The 16465-nt window shown below is 42.2% G+C and overlaps 1 protein-coding gene across 1 annotated transcript in view; it reads left to right on the forward strand.

Moving 5' to 3' along the window:
• The window catches only part of EFCAB6 (EF-hand calcium binding domain 6), a 162777-nt gene that overhangs the window by 34708 nt on the left and 111604 nt on the right, over positions 1-16465 (forward strand). Inside the window, exon 5 of the mRNA XM_043515658.1 lies at positions 2567-2633. Coding sequence (XP_043371593.1) covers positions 2567-2633 — 67 coding nt within the window. The remainder of the gene's footprint in view (positions 1-2566; positions 2634-16465) is intronic.

Genomic DNA, 16465 nt, shown 5'->3' on the forward strand with positions numbered 1-16465 from the left:
TTAAAATCTAAATGGATATCTGGATGCATTCACCTGTGTCATCAGTTAAAAGGCACACAGCCTCCAATGGGAATCAAGATGCACTCTATCAGATCAATATTGACATCAATGGCATTTCTAAGCAATGTTTCTCTTATAGACATTTGCAAAGCCGCCACCTGGGCCTCTGAACACACCTTTGCTAAACATTATGCTGTTATGCAAGGTCCTCAGGTGGATACTCAACTTGGCTGAGCTGTACTATCAACGGCTATTTTACCAACTCCGAAGCCACTACCATCCTAGGCGGGCACTGCTCTTCAGTCACCTAGAGTGGAGCACCTACAGGGACATGTCTCTCTCTTGAAGAGACAGTTACTCACCTTGTACAGTAACTGAGGTTCTTCGAGATGAGTGTCCCTGTGGGTGCTCCACTACCCACCCTCTGCCCCCTACTTCGGAGTTTGGAGTAGGCTCCGGGGTAGAGAAGGAACTGAGGAGTCTGGGTCATGCACGCACTATTGAGGCGCCAACTGCACGCAAAATAGGCACCATGTGTGCACGACCTGTATGGACATGCTGCAAAACTCTCCGAGCAAAGGCACAGGGACATACCTTCACCTGGAGTAGAGCACTCACAGGGACATCTCTCAAAGAACCTCAGTTACTGCACAAGGTGAGTAACTTTCTCCTCTCTAGAGCTTCACTTTTAAATCCTTCTTTACTTCTGATGTAAATCACTTTCAGCAATAAAAGTGTAGGTACCAATTTTGTGTGGTAGGTAGGTAACTTTGGGATTAAAATGAGTGTCTTCCCGTCACATGAGGGACATCTGAGAGGTACTGTATAATGCAAAGCATTCTCTGAGTACCATACTGTACAATATACTGTAAAACGAATCCTACATTTACCTAGTAGCTTTGCTCCAAAAGCATGATATAATTTAACCTCTTCCCCTTCCCCTCTCATTCCCCTCCCTTTTGGGATGACAGGGTAAGGACTCTGCAATGGGATCCTCATGGAGATTTCCTTTCATAGATTCCCTCTCCTGCAGGTTTGACTGTGGGAGCAGATGATCCAGGCTCTGACAGACAGTTGCCTTAGAAATTATTCTACAGATTCTGACCCAGCTCTTTTACTGTCAAGTGTAAAGTTAACAAACCTCCCAGAGAATGAAGGGGAAACAACAATGGGAGTAGTCCACTGAAAGGAAGCAGGAGGAAGGGAGAGGAAGGGAGGCAGAAAATGGGAGGAGGGAATTTAAGGCTGCTGTCTTCCAGAGAAACAAGGGATTGTGATTAATTAGCAAAAACTAATTAAATAGAGAATGAAGACTCATGCTCAAAATGAAAGGTTAATCCCTTTTTATATCATGGAAAAAATAATGAATAGGTTAAACATGTGGAGCCTGATTTTCCTCTCACTTCCACATGGAATCTGAACGAGTTTAGTTCATAAACTCTTGGTTTATACTGGTAAAAGGGAACAGAATCAAACCTATAATTAGAAAATGCTGCATTTTGACCAACCAAATACTTTGTAGACTTGTATTAAAACTACATGCAATGTAAGTCAGAAAATGTTGTGAAGCAAAACTAAATGTGGGATAGCTGTAGCTTAACTTACAGGAGTTTTCCACAGGAGGGCAGTGCAGGTGCTGTTTTTCCAGGGAAAATTTTGTAAGAGGGAGCTTAGGGCTGGTTTCTGCCCTGATTTAAAGCCACACAATCTCAGTGAACCCAGTAGGCTGTAAGTCAGGGCAGAATTTGGTATTTAGCACTCGATCCTGCAAATACACACCTGAGTACTTTCTTGCATAAGTGTTTGCAGGGTCAAGCCCTTAGTTAGGGGAAGAGCCTGGGAAAACAGGAATTTAGAATCTGTCAGATCCATTGAGAAAAATAAATTTGTTAATTGTTAACTGTGAAAATGACTTGGTCTGTGGTTTTGATGTAAATAAATGGGTGAAAGTAGGGCCATTCTTTTTCTAAAAGCCTCACTTGTTAAAAGATCATTGACAATGATCATATAAATGCAAAGGGCTAGATCCTCATTTATGGCTGAGGAGCACTCAATGCAGCTGGGCATTGAGGTACAGAGATGTCCTTTGTGCTCACCTGATTCTAGGACTCCTCTGTGTGTCAGTCTTGTTCCCTGGCCCAGCCATGCATCAGTATCAGCTGCCAGTGGTCCCAATGGGCTGTTATAACAGCTGGGGATTTCTTAGGCACTGGGAAGCTATGCTATTGTCCTCCAGCCACATCCTCCACATTGTCAGCCATAGTGTGCAAGGTGTAGGAGCTACAGTGTCTCTACATTGCTCAAGAATCCACTTGGACAGGGAGATCATTTGGGAGCTTGATCCACCAGATTCAGTGCTACTTTGTGCCAGTGGAGCAGTGCAATGCAGCCAGGCCCAGAGCCCTGTGCAGGATCAGTGTGGAGGCCCATTCCTGCAGCCTTTACTCATTCCATACTTATGCAAAACTCTGACTGATATCAATAATTGGGCCATTGTTGGTCTACAACAGTAATGTAATGCATTTGCCTTATGTCTAATCCTTTTGCTAATATTGTTTATTTTTAGATGGAATGATAGCCAAGGCAGCCAAACCATGACATTAAGTCAGCTGGAGTCCCTCTTAAAGGAAAAGGTACTGTAGGGGTGGATAGTACCAGAAACTGATTGCTAAAATGGTTATTTACTTTATAAGTTAAGTTCTGGCATTACATAAATGGTACTGCTACTCTCAGTTCTAGATGTTGCTGGCTTGAATAACAGGGCTGGATTCATTTAAGGGGCCTGATTCTTCACTTTAGTGCATCTTGGGTAATCAGTAAAATTTGTGCAGAGTTGTAAAAAAAAAAAAAGTCAGAAAAACAGCATTTTAGGCCATTCACTTTGCATGAAAGTAAACAGCGACACAAGGGGACAGGCTGTGAACTATCCAGCCTAAGATCTCTGGACACCATGTTGTGTGGAAAAAACTCTAGTACCTTCTTCTGATGATTCAGGTAATAGTGGAATGGCTATGTGTAAGATAGATTTTTCTCTGATGGAGTAAAAGATATCCAACATCAATGTACTAATCTTTTATTATATTTGGACATCAATTAAGCCAACCACAGATACCATATCATAGAAAATATTTGCCATGGCACAGAGCTCACCAGAAGAATGTTCTATGCCCTCTGGAACATTATGTGTCATATCCCACCTCACCCCAAGATTTTCATGAAAGCCAAAAAGGATCCCAGGACATAACCTCATGCAAATCCTGCTCCCTACACTGATTGGCACAGACTTGGTACATATATTGGGAGGAGACAATAAAATCCTTCCTATTTTACAGCTTCTGTTGCAACCTCAAGGCTGCAGTAGCATCCTCAGCCCATGTACCCCTCTTATATGGTGGACATCTGAATATATCTTTTCTCTAGTCTGAGTAAAATATTAACATATCGCAGAGCTGTTAGGACAGATTGTACCCAAGACAATCTTTCCTCACTGCAGAAAAGCCTATCAATCATAGCTGAATATAGTTATTATTAATGTCATAGCTTTTATTCATTTGGCTATATGCAACTAACTGGAGAGTAACATTTACATGTTCATGTTGAGTATGTCATATCACAAAAGAATCAGCTTAGATATCTTCTTATTATGGAATTTATTAATTGAAAATATCCCCCAAAGTCCTAATTAGGGTTCGGGTACACTTAATTTTCCAGGTTCTGTGTTATTTTTTTAAGGAATTCTGAAATAGAGGTGATATGTATATTCAAGTACATTAATAGAAACTGCTATCAATTTAAAAGTACGGTTACTGCTACATATATATTCCAGGAAAATTTTAGTTAAAACCACCAAGCATTTCAATGTATGGAAATTAACCAGCGAAATAAATAAATGTTCAGATACACTTAGTATTCATACAATCTCTTAAATAAATATTCACCTATAAAATGGCACATTGATTATTCCCAAACCAAACTTTTCTCTGTCCTCCATATATGCCCTTCATCCATCTAACAGGGACACGTTTGTATCAATTACTGTGATTGTGTGGTAAATTGTGCGCACGCATTTCTAAAAATTGGGTCTTAATGCCATTTTTCTTTAACTGTAAAAGAGAGGATAATAATTCTCACCTCTCAAGGGTTGAACTCATTTATGCTTGTAAAACGGTTTGAGATATTCAGATGGAAGGTTCTATAGAAGTGCAGAGTGTTGTTATAATGAAATACATGCAGCTACAGTGCAAGAGGATGGACTACATGACCCACTTGATGTCCCGTCTAGTCCAAGTGATTTTGTGACAAAACAATCACCACTTTTGTTTGCCATAAGTAAGCCTAGCCACCTTCATAATAATTCTTAAATATTTAGAAATGCAAAGAAAAGCTAGGAAAAGATTTGGAATATTTCAAATGCAAGATCAAAGCTATGAAGCTAGATCTGAACATGGGATTATTTTCTTTCTAACCACTTGCAATAACAGTTTTCCAGTAGACCACTATCAGAAGAGCTGGTGAAAACATGGGAGGGAAGTAATACTGTATGGGGAGAATGGTCATTACATTCTGGATTTTTTGTGGCTAATCCTAAATACAGCACTCAGTGCAAGAAGCTGGCCAGATGCTAAGCAGATGTATATAAAGATGAACAAAATGAATCATCTCTATCTATTTAGTGAGTGGCTTAAGAGCCAATCTGAAGAAGTAAGACAGCCCAGTGGCTGGAGTAGCCTGTGCAGTCCTTTCTGTACTCCCCTCACTGTGGGAAGGGGAAGACTAGAGGGTTTGTATAGCAGCAGACCGTCTGGTCCTTCCCCTCCCCTGCCCACTCCATGTACTGCCTGCATGCTACTGCACTGGGTGCTCCAGCTGAGCAGGGCTCTGTGCCCCACAGGGGTTCTCATCCCCTGTACCCAAATCCTGAGATTACAGAGGGTCAAAGCACTGCTCAAAGGGAAAGTAGTGCCTTTGCACAATGGAATTCAGTGGATTTGCTGCTAAGAGAGCCTCCATAGTCTCAGAGTCGGGCAGGATTTTCTCCTTGATTACTTTATACAAAAGCACAAAAAAGCAAGGACGGAAATATTGATTCAAACAGTGAAGTGTCTCCAAAGAGTAAAAAAAAAAAAAAGTTAGATTCAGGTAAGACTGGCCACCTGAAACAGCTTTTAACAAAAGCAGCAAAAATACTCACCTGAGGAGTGTGGTGTTTAGATGTTGCTTGTAATTATTAGATTTGGGAGCCCTGGCTGTTGGGAGTCTGAAAGGACAGGAAACAGGAAGGAGGGGGGAGGAATTAAGAGGGTGGGAGAAAGCTACAGAGGGTGCAGCAGCAGCTTAGTAAAGAGGTTTCCAGTTTGAAAATAAAGTCCTGTTGAAGCTTGTTAGTACCTTGCCTGGTTGATACAACATTTTGGCAACGATGATGGATCTTCTGCCTCTGAATCCACCTGCAGAAATGCAAAGCCCAGGTGAGCCTCCAATTGCTTTTACTACCTGGATCCATATGTTTGAGACTTATCTGCTTGCAATCAGCGCTACAGAGATTTCTGAAGTAAGAAAGCATGCTCTGCTAATCCACTGCCTTGGAGCAGAAGGGCAGCGTATATTTTACACTTTTCCCCTGGCAGATGATAAATATGAGACTGCACTCACTGCATTAAAGAATTTTTTTGTGCCAAAAGTGAATGTAGTAGCTAATCACTACAGATTTTGCCAGTGTGAGCAGAAACCAGGGGAAACTATAATGCAGCATATTGCTTCTCTGAGGAGTCTGATTGTAATTTGTGACTTTGGAAATATGGCAGATGAGCTGATTAGAGACCAGCTCATTGAGAAAACAACCATGCTTCATGTAAGAGAATGCTTACTTTTAGAACCACAACTTACACTAGAAAAAACAATAACCATCGCTACTCAGATTGAGTAAGCTACAACTGAAGCCAAAATAAGGAGCATAGATACAGGAGGCACAGTCCAGACTGTGACTCCTTTGTAGAAAAGTTCACTACCATTGCAGACACATAATTGCAAGAGGAAAACTAATGAAAAACCACCAAATCAGCAAATTCAAAATACAGTAAAAGCATGTTTTCACTGTGGATCCCCACAACACCTTGCAAGCTACACAGGATGTCTGGCAAAAGTAGCTCAGTTCAATCATTGCAAAAAGATTGGACATTTTGCTAAAGTATGTCGCAGTAGCCAGTTCAATCAACAGGTGCATGCAGTTATAATACCAGATGTTACTGTGCTGAGCGTGGACAAAATCACTACTGCACATGTTCCAGAACAGATAAAGTGCACTGTAAATGTTTCTGCCATACCCTCAGGGAAACCACACTCTATTCAGCTAATGTTGGACACTGGCTCAGCAGTATCTATACTACCTGATTCCATCTATCTGCATTACTTTAAAGATGTGCTGTTACTGAACCCAAACTTCACTTGGTGTGCTATTTGAAAAACCATATTCCAGTACATGGCTCCCTGCCAGTAAGAGTTACTTTTGGTGATTGCTATGTAACTGCAGAGTTCTACATTGTCCACAAAGGCACTCCTATCCTTGGCAGAGATTTATTGGCTGCTTTAAATCTCAGTGTAGTTAATGGACGAGTTGATCTTCCTCAGCAAAGCACTCTTGCGGTATACACACCAGTTTCAGCTGGGACCCAACACCAGGTTGAGGAGAAACTCGGCTGTGCTTATGTGTTTCTGCATAAAGTTAAAATGCAGAATAATGTGATGCCTGTACGACAGAAGTTACGGCGTTTACCATTTTCAGTCAGGGAAGCTGTTTCAGAAGAACTTAGCAGACTTTATTGAAAGGACATTATTGAAGAGATCAACTCCTCGGAACGGGTTTCACCCATAGTAGTGATGCAGAAGAAAGGTGGAGGCATTTGCCTTTGTGTGGACTTAAGGGAGCCAAATAAAGTTATTGTGATTGACAGTTATCCTCTTCCTCACATAGAAGTAGTATTTGCAGAACTCCATGGAGCAAAGATGTTTTCTATTCTTGATTTGCAGAGCGCATGCCACCAGGTTATGTTAAATGAAGATAGCAGAGACTTCACAGCATTTATTACACATGAGGGACTATTTTGTTTTAAATGTGTTCCATACTGTCTCGCATCTGCCCCAAGTGCCTTTAAAAAAATGATGTAATTGATTCTGAAGAATCAACATGGAGTTCAGTGCTATCTGGACGATATTACCGTGTTTAGAAATACTTCTGAAGAGCATGACAATAACCTGCCGTCTGTACTAAACTGCATCAGCACACCAGGCTTCCAGCTCAATAGGTCCAAAAGCAAATTTAGACAAACTGAACTATCCTTTCTGGGGCATACAATTTCACAGGCTGGATTAGAACCTGATCCAGATCATATCCTGGCAATTTCAAATGCTCCTCCTCCAACAGATTTGCAAACCTTATGTTCCTTCTTGGGTCTTATCTCCTGGTATGCAAAATTCATTCCCAATTATGCTTCTGTCATTGAACTGTTATGGGAATTACTACAGAGAAGTTCAACCTTAGTGTGGACAACGGATGCCCCAGAAAGACTTGATTGTATATAGTCCAGTACGTGCACTATTCAGTCCTGCATTGCCCACAATTGTAACTACTGATGCTTCTGATTATGGACTTGGGGCTGTTCTCACACAACTGCATGAGGACCACACAGAGAGGACTGTTGCATTTGCTTCAAGGACACTAAGTAATGCTGAGAGAAAATATTCTACAGTCAAAAAAGAAGCACTTGCTTGTGTCTGGGCTACTGAAAAATGGAGAACTTACCTTTGGGGCCGCATGTTCAAGTTGCGCACAGACCACAGCCCTTTGATGACGTTGCTCACCACAAAAGGACTGGGAAGAGCAGGATATCGTATTGCTCGATGGTCTGCAAGACTACTCTCTTTCAATTATGAACTGGAATATAAGCCTGGAAACCAAAATATGGTTGCTGATTGCCTTTGTCGCCTGCCTTTGCCTTCACCAGATTGTCCACCGTAGGATGAGGATGTAGTGGTTGCACTTATTACAAACACTCTCACTGCAGTTACAAGAGAACAATTTCAAGCTGCTTGTTCAGCTTGTCCAATTCAACAAAAACTACGGGAATTTCTGACAAAGACATGGCCCAGTCACCCTAAAAACCTTGACCCAGTTTTGCTGCCTTATTTTAGAGTTCAGGATGAACTTTCTTTATTTGATGGCTGTGTGCTATGAGGTACACACCGGCTCCTTGTGCCAGAAGAATTACAGTCAAAACTCATACACCTGGCACACGATACTCATCAAGGAATTGTCCGAACCAAACAACGACTACAGGATCTGTTTTGGTGGCCAGGGATGGACTCTCAAACTGAAGCACTCATAAAATCCTGCGTCTCTTGCCAAATGCATGATAAGACAGCAGTAACATGTACCCCTCCATTACAGCCTGTTCCTCTTCCTGAATCTGCATGGGAAAAAGTGGTGATTGACATTGTAGGACCCTTTGATACTGCTCCAATTGATTGCTGTTATGCCATTACTTTAATAGACTATTTCAGTAAATGACCTGAGGTAGCGTTTACATCGCAAATCTCTTCTGCTACAGTAATTAAGCTCCTCTCTTCAGTTTTTAGCAGGGAAGGTAACCCCAAAGAACTGGTTTCAGATAATCATAGTCAATTTACTTCTCTGGAGTTTGAAACTTTTCGAGCACAGAGGAACATTTTACACAGAAGGTCATCCCAATATTACTCTCAAGCCAATGGGGAAATTGAATGGTTTAACAGAAGTTTGAAAGAGAGTTTGCAAATGGCTAAACTGGAAGGGCGATTATGGATACTCTTCACTACTGATTTCTAGCAAGCATACTGGGCTACACAACATGCCACAAAGATCACCCACAGTGTTACTGCATGGGAAACAGATGAATACTAAACTGAACATTGCTGGATTGTTAAAGGCAGAACCTGATGCCCCAAACGAGGATGATGTGAGAAAAACAGTTGAACAGAACCAAGCAAAGTCTAAGGCTTTCACAGACAAGCGGTGGGGTGCTAAGGAACCAAAGTTTGAGTATGGTTCTTTCCTTGGAATATGAAAACCTGGAATTTTACGCAAAGGGGACTATAAATTCACAGCTCCTCTTAAAATCATAGAGAAGAAGGGACCTTACACTTATCGACTTTCTGATGGGCGGGTATGGAATGCTTCTTATCTTGCACCTGCATATAAACCAAGAGGAGATTACGCCAACACCCAGTCTGCATTGGATGACTTCACCGTAGTACCAACACAACAAGACATTGCACTGGAACTGGGGCTTGAGAGACGGCCTGTCAAACCCAGATGACCACCCGTCTGGACTAGAGACTATGTTATGTAGTATCTACAGTGTTTTCAGTGTAATATTTCTGCCAACAGTATAGTGTCTTGTTTCATATTTGTTCCTGTGGATAGAACAATAATGTTTATTTTAATTGGGAGAGTTTCTTAAGAGAGGAGGGAATGTGGTGGTTAGATGTTGCTTGTAATTATTAGAATTGGGAGCACTGGCTGTTGGGAGTCTGAAAGGACAGGAAGGAGGGGGGAAGAGTTGAGAGGCTGGAGAAAGCTACAGAGGGTGCAGCAGCAGCTTGGTAAAGAGGTTTCCACTTTGAAAATAAAGTCCTGTTGAAGCTTGTTAGTACCTCACCTGGTTGATCCAACAAGGAGTTATCAGCTATGGGATTGAAACCACCTCTGCAAAGAAGAAAAAGAAGAGAACCAACCACTAGGAAAAGCAAATTTATAAGAAGGGTTATGAGGCTATAATGGTGGCTCCATAATGCACTTATGCATCAGGGTTTACATTTCGGCATTTCACTTCTAGCTGTTGTATGCAGATGTTTTTGTGCATAAGTACTCATACTAACTAATCCTTAGTTCTGGACCTAAACTGCTAGTGTCTCTTTAAAGGTAAGCAACATACTGAGCCTGTTTCTCATTTACACTAAGCCGCCTTTACACTCCCATAAAATGTGGTGGTGTAAAGAGGCCTTAAAGTGTGCATAAATATATTACACCAATTTTAAGGGCCCTCCGAATTGCTAGAATGTATAAAGGGCCTTATTGTAAATGAGAATTAGGCCCAGTATCTCTTCCTCACTCCCCACTTTCCTACTTCCCTTCCCCCACAAATTTTTGATTTTATGTTTATGAGGCTCTGAAAATAGTCTAATTCTTTTCTATCTGATTTGGCCTATCTCTACCAGCTGGCAAATAGGAAATGTTCACCGTAGGAAGCCAATACTCTGCAGAGTGTAAACAGATGGAATCAATATAAAGTGACAAGTTAGACTGTGCTACTGAGAATACAGAGCCAAAACTAAGAGCATAACAGTCACGATACTTATTTTGTTCCAATTCATTTGGTACTGAATAGCACTTCATATATGCACAGCTGTGTCCTTCCGTTTTTTACTTTCTTTCTTCTGGTTTGATGATGACAATTTCAAAGAAAAACTTTAATTAAAGATTTTTTACAAAATGGCCCAAAGTAGAATATATGGAAAATGAGCATTGATGTGTTTATTGCACAAGGAATATTTTTTCATGCATTTATTTTTTTTTCTTTAAACAAAGCAAAAAAAAAGTACGCATGAAATGTGCTGGATTGACAGCCTTGCAGGCTGAAGTTTTCTGTTTGTCCACAGTACAGGCACCAGATTGAGCTCTGGCTGTGAAAGCTTGCTCACTCTGCTCTTCCTGTATACCTGATACCCTGCTCTGGAGACACCACCTTTTAGGGATGAGAAGGTGGTTCATTCTCCAAGCCCATTCCAGGGTAGAATGTGAGAATTTCTGCCTGTGTGTGCAGGCTGAGGGAAAGAGGATGCCAGGAGCCAGGATTATTTCAGTCTAGCAATGGTAGCCTCCCCAGAAGGGCTGTGGAAATGGAAGGGTTATGGCCTTTCTCCCTTTCTTGCCCTGTACAGACCAGCAGACTTTGCCTTTTGTGAAGGAAAGCACATCTTGCACCCTGTAAAAGTATTATGCACAAGCTGTGCTTTTCTGGTAACTGCTGCAGAGGCAGTTTACTTCCAAACTATTCCCTGCTGCAGGCTGTGCCTTAAAGGCACAATGGACTTCTCATTCTTTTGCCACCAGGAATGACAACGTGGTGGTGGGATGTTTGACACGTTTTCACTAAAATGAGAGAGGCGGAATGTTCTGCTGGTTTGAATAGTGGGTTGGTAGTCAGGAGACCTGGATTTAAATCCCAGTCCTGCCATTGACTCATTCCTCAGCATATTGTTCTGTAGAATGAACAGTTGCCACCCTTACATTTTTACCATTTTTACTTCAAATAAATAGTTCAGTATTTGCAGTACTCCCTACATTACTAGAAAAGAGAAAAGGAGTACTTGTGGCACTTTAGAGACTAACAAATTTATTAGAGAATAAGCTTTCGTGAGCTACAGCTCACTTCATCGGATGCATTCGGTGGAAAAAACAGAGGAGAGATTTATATACACACATAGAGAACATGAAACAATGGGTTTATCATACACACTGTAAGGAGAGTGATCACTTAAGATAAGCCATCACCAGCAGCGGGGGGGGGGGAAAGAGGAAAATCTTTCATGGTGACAAGCAAGGTAGGCTAATTCCAGCAGTTAACAAGAATATCAGAGGAACAGTGGGGGGTGGGGTGGGGGGGAGAAATACCATGGGGAAATAGTTTTACTTTGTGTAATGACTCATCCATTCCCAGTCTCTATTCAAGCCTAAGTTAATTGTATCCAGTTAGCAAATTAATTCCAATTCAGCAGTCTCTCATTGGAGTCTGTTTTTGAAGGTTTTTTGTTGAAGGATAGCCACTCTTAGGTCTGTAATCGAGTGACCAGAGAGATTGAAGTGTTCTCCAACTGGTTTTTGAATGTTATAATTCTTGACGTCTGATTTGTGCCCATTCATTCTTTTACGTAGAGACTGTCCAGTTTGACCAATGTACATGGCAGAGGGGCCTTGCTGGCACATGATGGCATATATCACATTGGTAAATGCGCAGGTGAACGAGCCTCTGATAGTGTGGGTGATGTGATTAGGCCCTATGATGGTATCCCCTGAATAGATATGTGGACAGAGTTGGCAACGGGCTTTGTTGCAAGGATAGGTTCCTGGGTTAGTGGTTCTGTTGTGTGGTGTGTGGTTGCTGGTGAGTATTTGCTTCAGATTGGGGGGGTGTCTGTAAGCAAGGACTGGCCTGTCCCCCAAGATCTGTGAGAGTGATGGGTCGTCCTTCAGGATAGGTTGTAGATCCTTGATGATGCGTTGGAGAGGTTTTAGTTGGGGGCTGAAGGTGATGGCTAGTGGCGTTCTGTTATTTTCTTTGTTGGGCCTGTCCTGTAGTAGTTGACTTCTGGGTACTCTTCTGGCTCTGTCAATCTGTTTCTTCACTTGAGCAGGTGGGTATTGTAGTTGTAGGAATGCATGATAGAGATCTTGTTGGTGTTTGTCTCTGTCTGAGGGGTTGGAGCAAATGCGGTTATATCGTAGAGCTTGGCTGTAGACAATGGATCGAGTGGTATGATCTGGATGAAAGCTAGAGGCATGTAGGTAGGAATAGTGGTCAGTAGGTTTCCGATATAGGGTGGTGTTTATGTGACCATCGCTTATTAGCACCGTAGTGTCCAGGAAGTGGATCTCTTGTGTGGACTGGTCCAGGCTGAGGTTGATGGTGGGATGGAAATTGTTGAAATCATGGTGGAATTCCTCAAGAGCTTCTTTTCCATGGGTCCAGATGATGAAGATGTCATCAATGTAGCGCAAGTAGAGTAGGGGCATTAGGGGACGAGAGCTGAGGAAGCGTTGTTCTAAGTCAGCCATAAAAATGTTGGCGTACTGTGGGGCCATGCGGGTACCCATTGCAGTGCCGCTGATTTGAAGGTATACATTGTCCCCAAATGTGAAATAGTTATGGGTGAGGACAAAGTCACAAAGTTCAGCCACCAGGTTAGCCGTGACAGTATCGGGGATAATGTTCCTGACGGGCTTGTAGTCCATCTTTGTGTGGAATGTTGGTGTAGAGGGCTTCTACATCCATAGTGGCTAGGATGGTGTTTTTAGGAAGATCACCAATGGACTGTAGTTTCCTCAGGAAGTCAGTGGTGTCTCGAAGATAGCTGGGAGTGCTGGTAACGAAGGGCCTGAGGAGGGAGTCTACATAGCCAGACAATCCTTCTGTCAGGGTGCCAATGCCTGAGATGATGGGGCGTCCAGGATTTCCAGGTTTATGGATCTTGGGTAGCAGATAGAATACCCCAGGTCTGATATTCTTGTTAACTGCTGGAATTAGCCTACCTTGCTTGTCACCATGAAAGGTTTTCCTCCTTTCCCCCCCCTGCTGCTGGTGATGGCTTATCTTAAGTGATCACTCTCCTTACAGTGTGTGTGAAAAACCCATTGTTTCATGTTCTCTGTGTGTGTATATAAATCTCTCCTCTGTTTTTTCCACCAAATGCATCCGATGAAGTGAGCTGTAGCTCACGAAAGCTTATGCTCAAATAAATTTGTTAGTCTCTAAGGTGCCACAAGTACTCCTTTTCTTTTTGCGAATACAGACTAACACGGCTGCTACATTACTAGAGTGTCTGCTATAAAGAGGAGCAGCAACTGTTAGTTTGCACTTGCAGAATTTCCTTCAGATTCTCTTACAAGCAGGCAGCAGCTTTCGCTACCTGCAGAAGCCATGGGTTTCAGACTCCTTCCTCCTTATATCCCCCAAGCTATGCAAGGGAATCTCAGCAAATATGCACAGAGGTCTCTTGCCTCCCCACTCCAACACTTTGCCTCCCTTGAACAACATGATCCCTCTATGAATTGTGCTACAAGGGACTCACTTGTCCTGTGATTCCCCTGAAACCTCTTTAAGGTTGTTCTACACCACACGGGGGGAAGGCCGTGTAAGTTAGTATAGACAGAATCGGAGGGTTTGGGGTGGGAAGAATGCAGTGGTGCAGTGCGGACCAGTGAACCCTCTCCACCTTCCTCTGCTTGCCCTGTCAAACATTTCAGAAGTGAAATTTTGTTTTCTCCATGCAGAGAGGATTCCACAAAATAAGGGAGCAGGAAGGAGAATATGATGCAGGTGGTACCCCACAAGTTCAGATCCATGGGTGCAGGCTGTCTTTGGAATACATATGTTGAGGGAAGTACGGGGATCATTAATAATTATGTTGCTAGCAAAATACATTTAGGTGGGTAGCCTCGTATTTGGAGGTAGAGTACTTCAGTCTTTGCACGGTAATCTGTGGTTTGCATAAAAACTGTATTTAGAACTCCCTGTTTCTGGTGCTGGATGTGATTTGCACTGAATTTTCATTACACATCAAAGTGTAAGAAAATACTTTAAACACCTAGTACTCCAATAACTGCCTTTTGATCCTGAGGGATCCACCAGTGCTACACTAACTACCTACTTGTAACACTGCTGAAATGCAGTTACTTCTGGGGTGGAACGTAGTAGCCAGCTGACACACAACAGTAGTAAGAGAGGACAATATGGCCAGACACCGAGACAAGGTCCTACTGTAATGGAAAGTGTGATTGGCTCATTAATGTCTATTGAGAACAAACAGGATTAATGTTTCTAATGTTGAAAGAAGCTGATCATGTTCAATGATCAGCTGAAATATCTTTATGTAGTTGTGACAGGATCCCTGGGGTACTGTTATGCTTTTATTTCTCCAGCCCAGGCTCTCTCTCACAATGCTTTGCTAGTGACAAGCAGCAAACCTCCCAGGTGCTGTTATCGCTCAGTACAACAGGCCCACATCCAGCTAAATTGCAGGAATGCTCCCTGAGCCACTCACGAATCACACAGAGAAAGGCACCAGCAAATCTCCCAAGCCCCCAGCCTTGCAACCCAGAACGGTACTGTCTTGCCCTAGTCAGAAGCCTGACCTGTATATGTTCATTACCCAATCTGCCCCTCCCTCGATGTGGAAAGGATACACACTAGCCTTTGTAACCTGAGCTGAGATTTCCCAAGCACTTCAGCCAAAACGCACTGGTTTAGATAAAATATAAAACAGGTTTATTAACTACAGAAAGATCAATTTTAAGTGATTATAAGTGGTAGGCACAAGAAGTCAGAGATAGTTACCAAAGAAAATAAAAGGTAAGCATGCAATCTAAATCCTAGACTTTATTAGACTGAACAATATTTGTATCAAGCAGTTTTTCTCACCCTACTGGATGTTGCAGGTAGGTTACAGTCCTTAATACACAGGCTTTCCCTTTAAGCCTGGGACCAGTCTCCTCAGTTTAGGTCTTTGTTTTCCCAGCATTCTTTTGCTTTCAGTGTAGGTGGGGAGGAGAAAGGTGCCCTCATGATGCCACTGACCCTTATTTTATTCTCTTAATCCATGTCCCTGGAAAGAAACTAACCCAGGCATGCCTGGTTGGGCTTCCTGAGTCACAGGGTTGAGCAATTCCCATTGTGTGGTGTTTCTCTTACAGAATTGTAAATCCCTTGTTTATAACTCACCTGCTGATTAATGGTGGTTTGATGGCAGCTTGGGTGTGGATCACCACCTTTGTTGTCACTGGAGAACTAACAATGGATGACTCCCAAATTGACAATGTATTTCAATAACAACCATACAGCAAAATCTCATCACTTCATAAACACTAATGATATACATATTTTGACAGAACAGGTTTCAGCAGATCATGACCTTTACAATGATACCTCACAAGGCATACATTGTACAAAACATATCATGATTATATGACAGTGGTGGATATGCGGGTTCTAGGGTGCTGCTTTGAGATACAGAGTGCCACAGTAGTAAACTGCATGGTACTCAATTTGACTTATAAGAATGTAGGGTTAAGTTCAACCTTCTGGGAAATGAATCTCTGATTCTGGGGGGATTGAAGTATTTAAAGCTTGATTCTTTGACCACACAGTGACCCTTTTTAACAAAATCTGATTACCAAAAGATATCAAATGTTAATTAATAGCCTTTCTCATGAAAACCTTGAGGTTGTGTGGGACTAGATGTGTGGAAATGTTTTCCAGTCCAGTGAAACTGGGAAATTTCTGGATTTTTGCCAATCCTATTTATATTAGAACTTTATTGTGTTGTCTTAACTGTTCATAGTAGCAAAAGGCAATTTTTATGAGTAAAACCAGCTTTCCCTCCTCCTCGTCTCCATCCAAAACAAAAAATTGCCCCCTTCCATCATCCTGACCTGTGCACAGCTGCCAAGGACCAGTCATAACCTGACCGTATGCCTCAATTCTGCTTACTTTGGATTAGATTGTGGGCCCCTTACTTACATTGGCGGGCAGGTATAACCATAGATTGTGCCATTGCAGTCAAAGAAAGTACTCATGGGAGTAACTGCTTAGCAGTGGGAATAAGGAGTTCACAATGGCAAAGCTATTGACTACAGTGGGAGCAGGAGTTCACCCAAGAT

This window comes from Dermochelys coriacea, chromosome 1, assembly GCF_009764565.3.
Source record: "Dermochelys coriacea isolate rDerCor1 chromosome 1, rDerCor1.pri.v4, whole genome shotgun sequence".
Taxonomy (NCBI): domain Eukaryota; kingdom Metazoa; phylum Chordata; order Testudines; family Dermochelyidae; genus Dermochelys; species Dermochelys coriacea.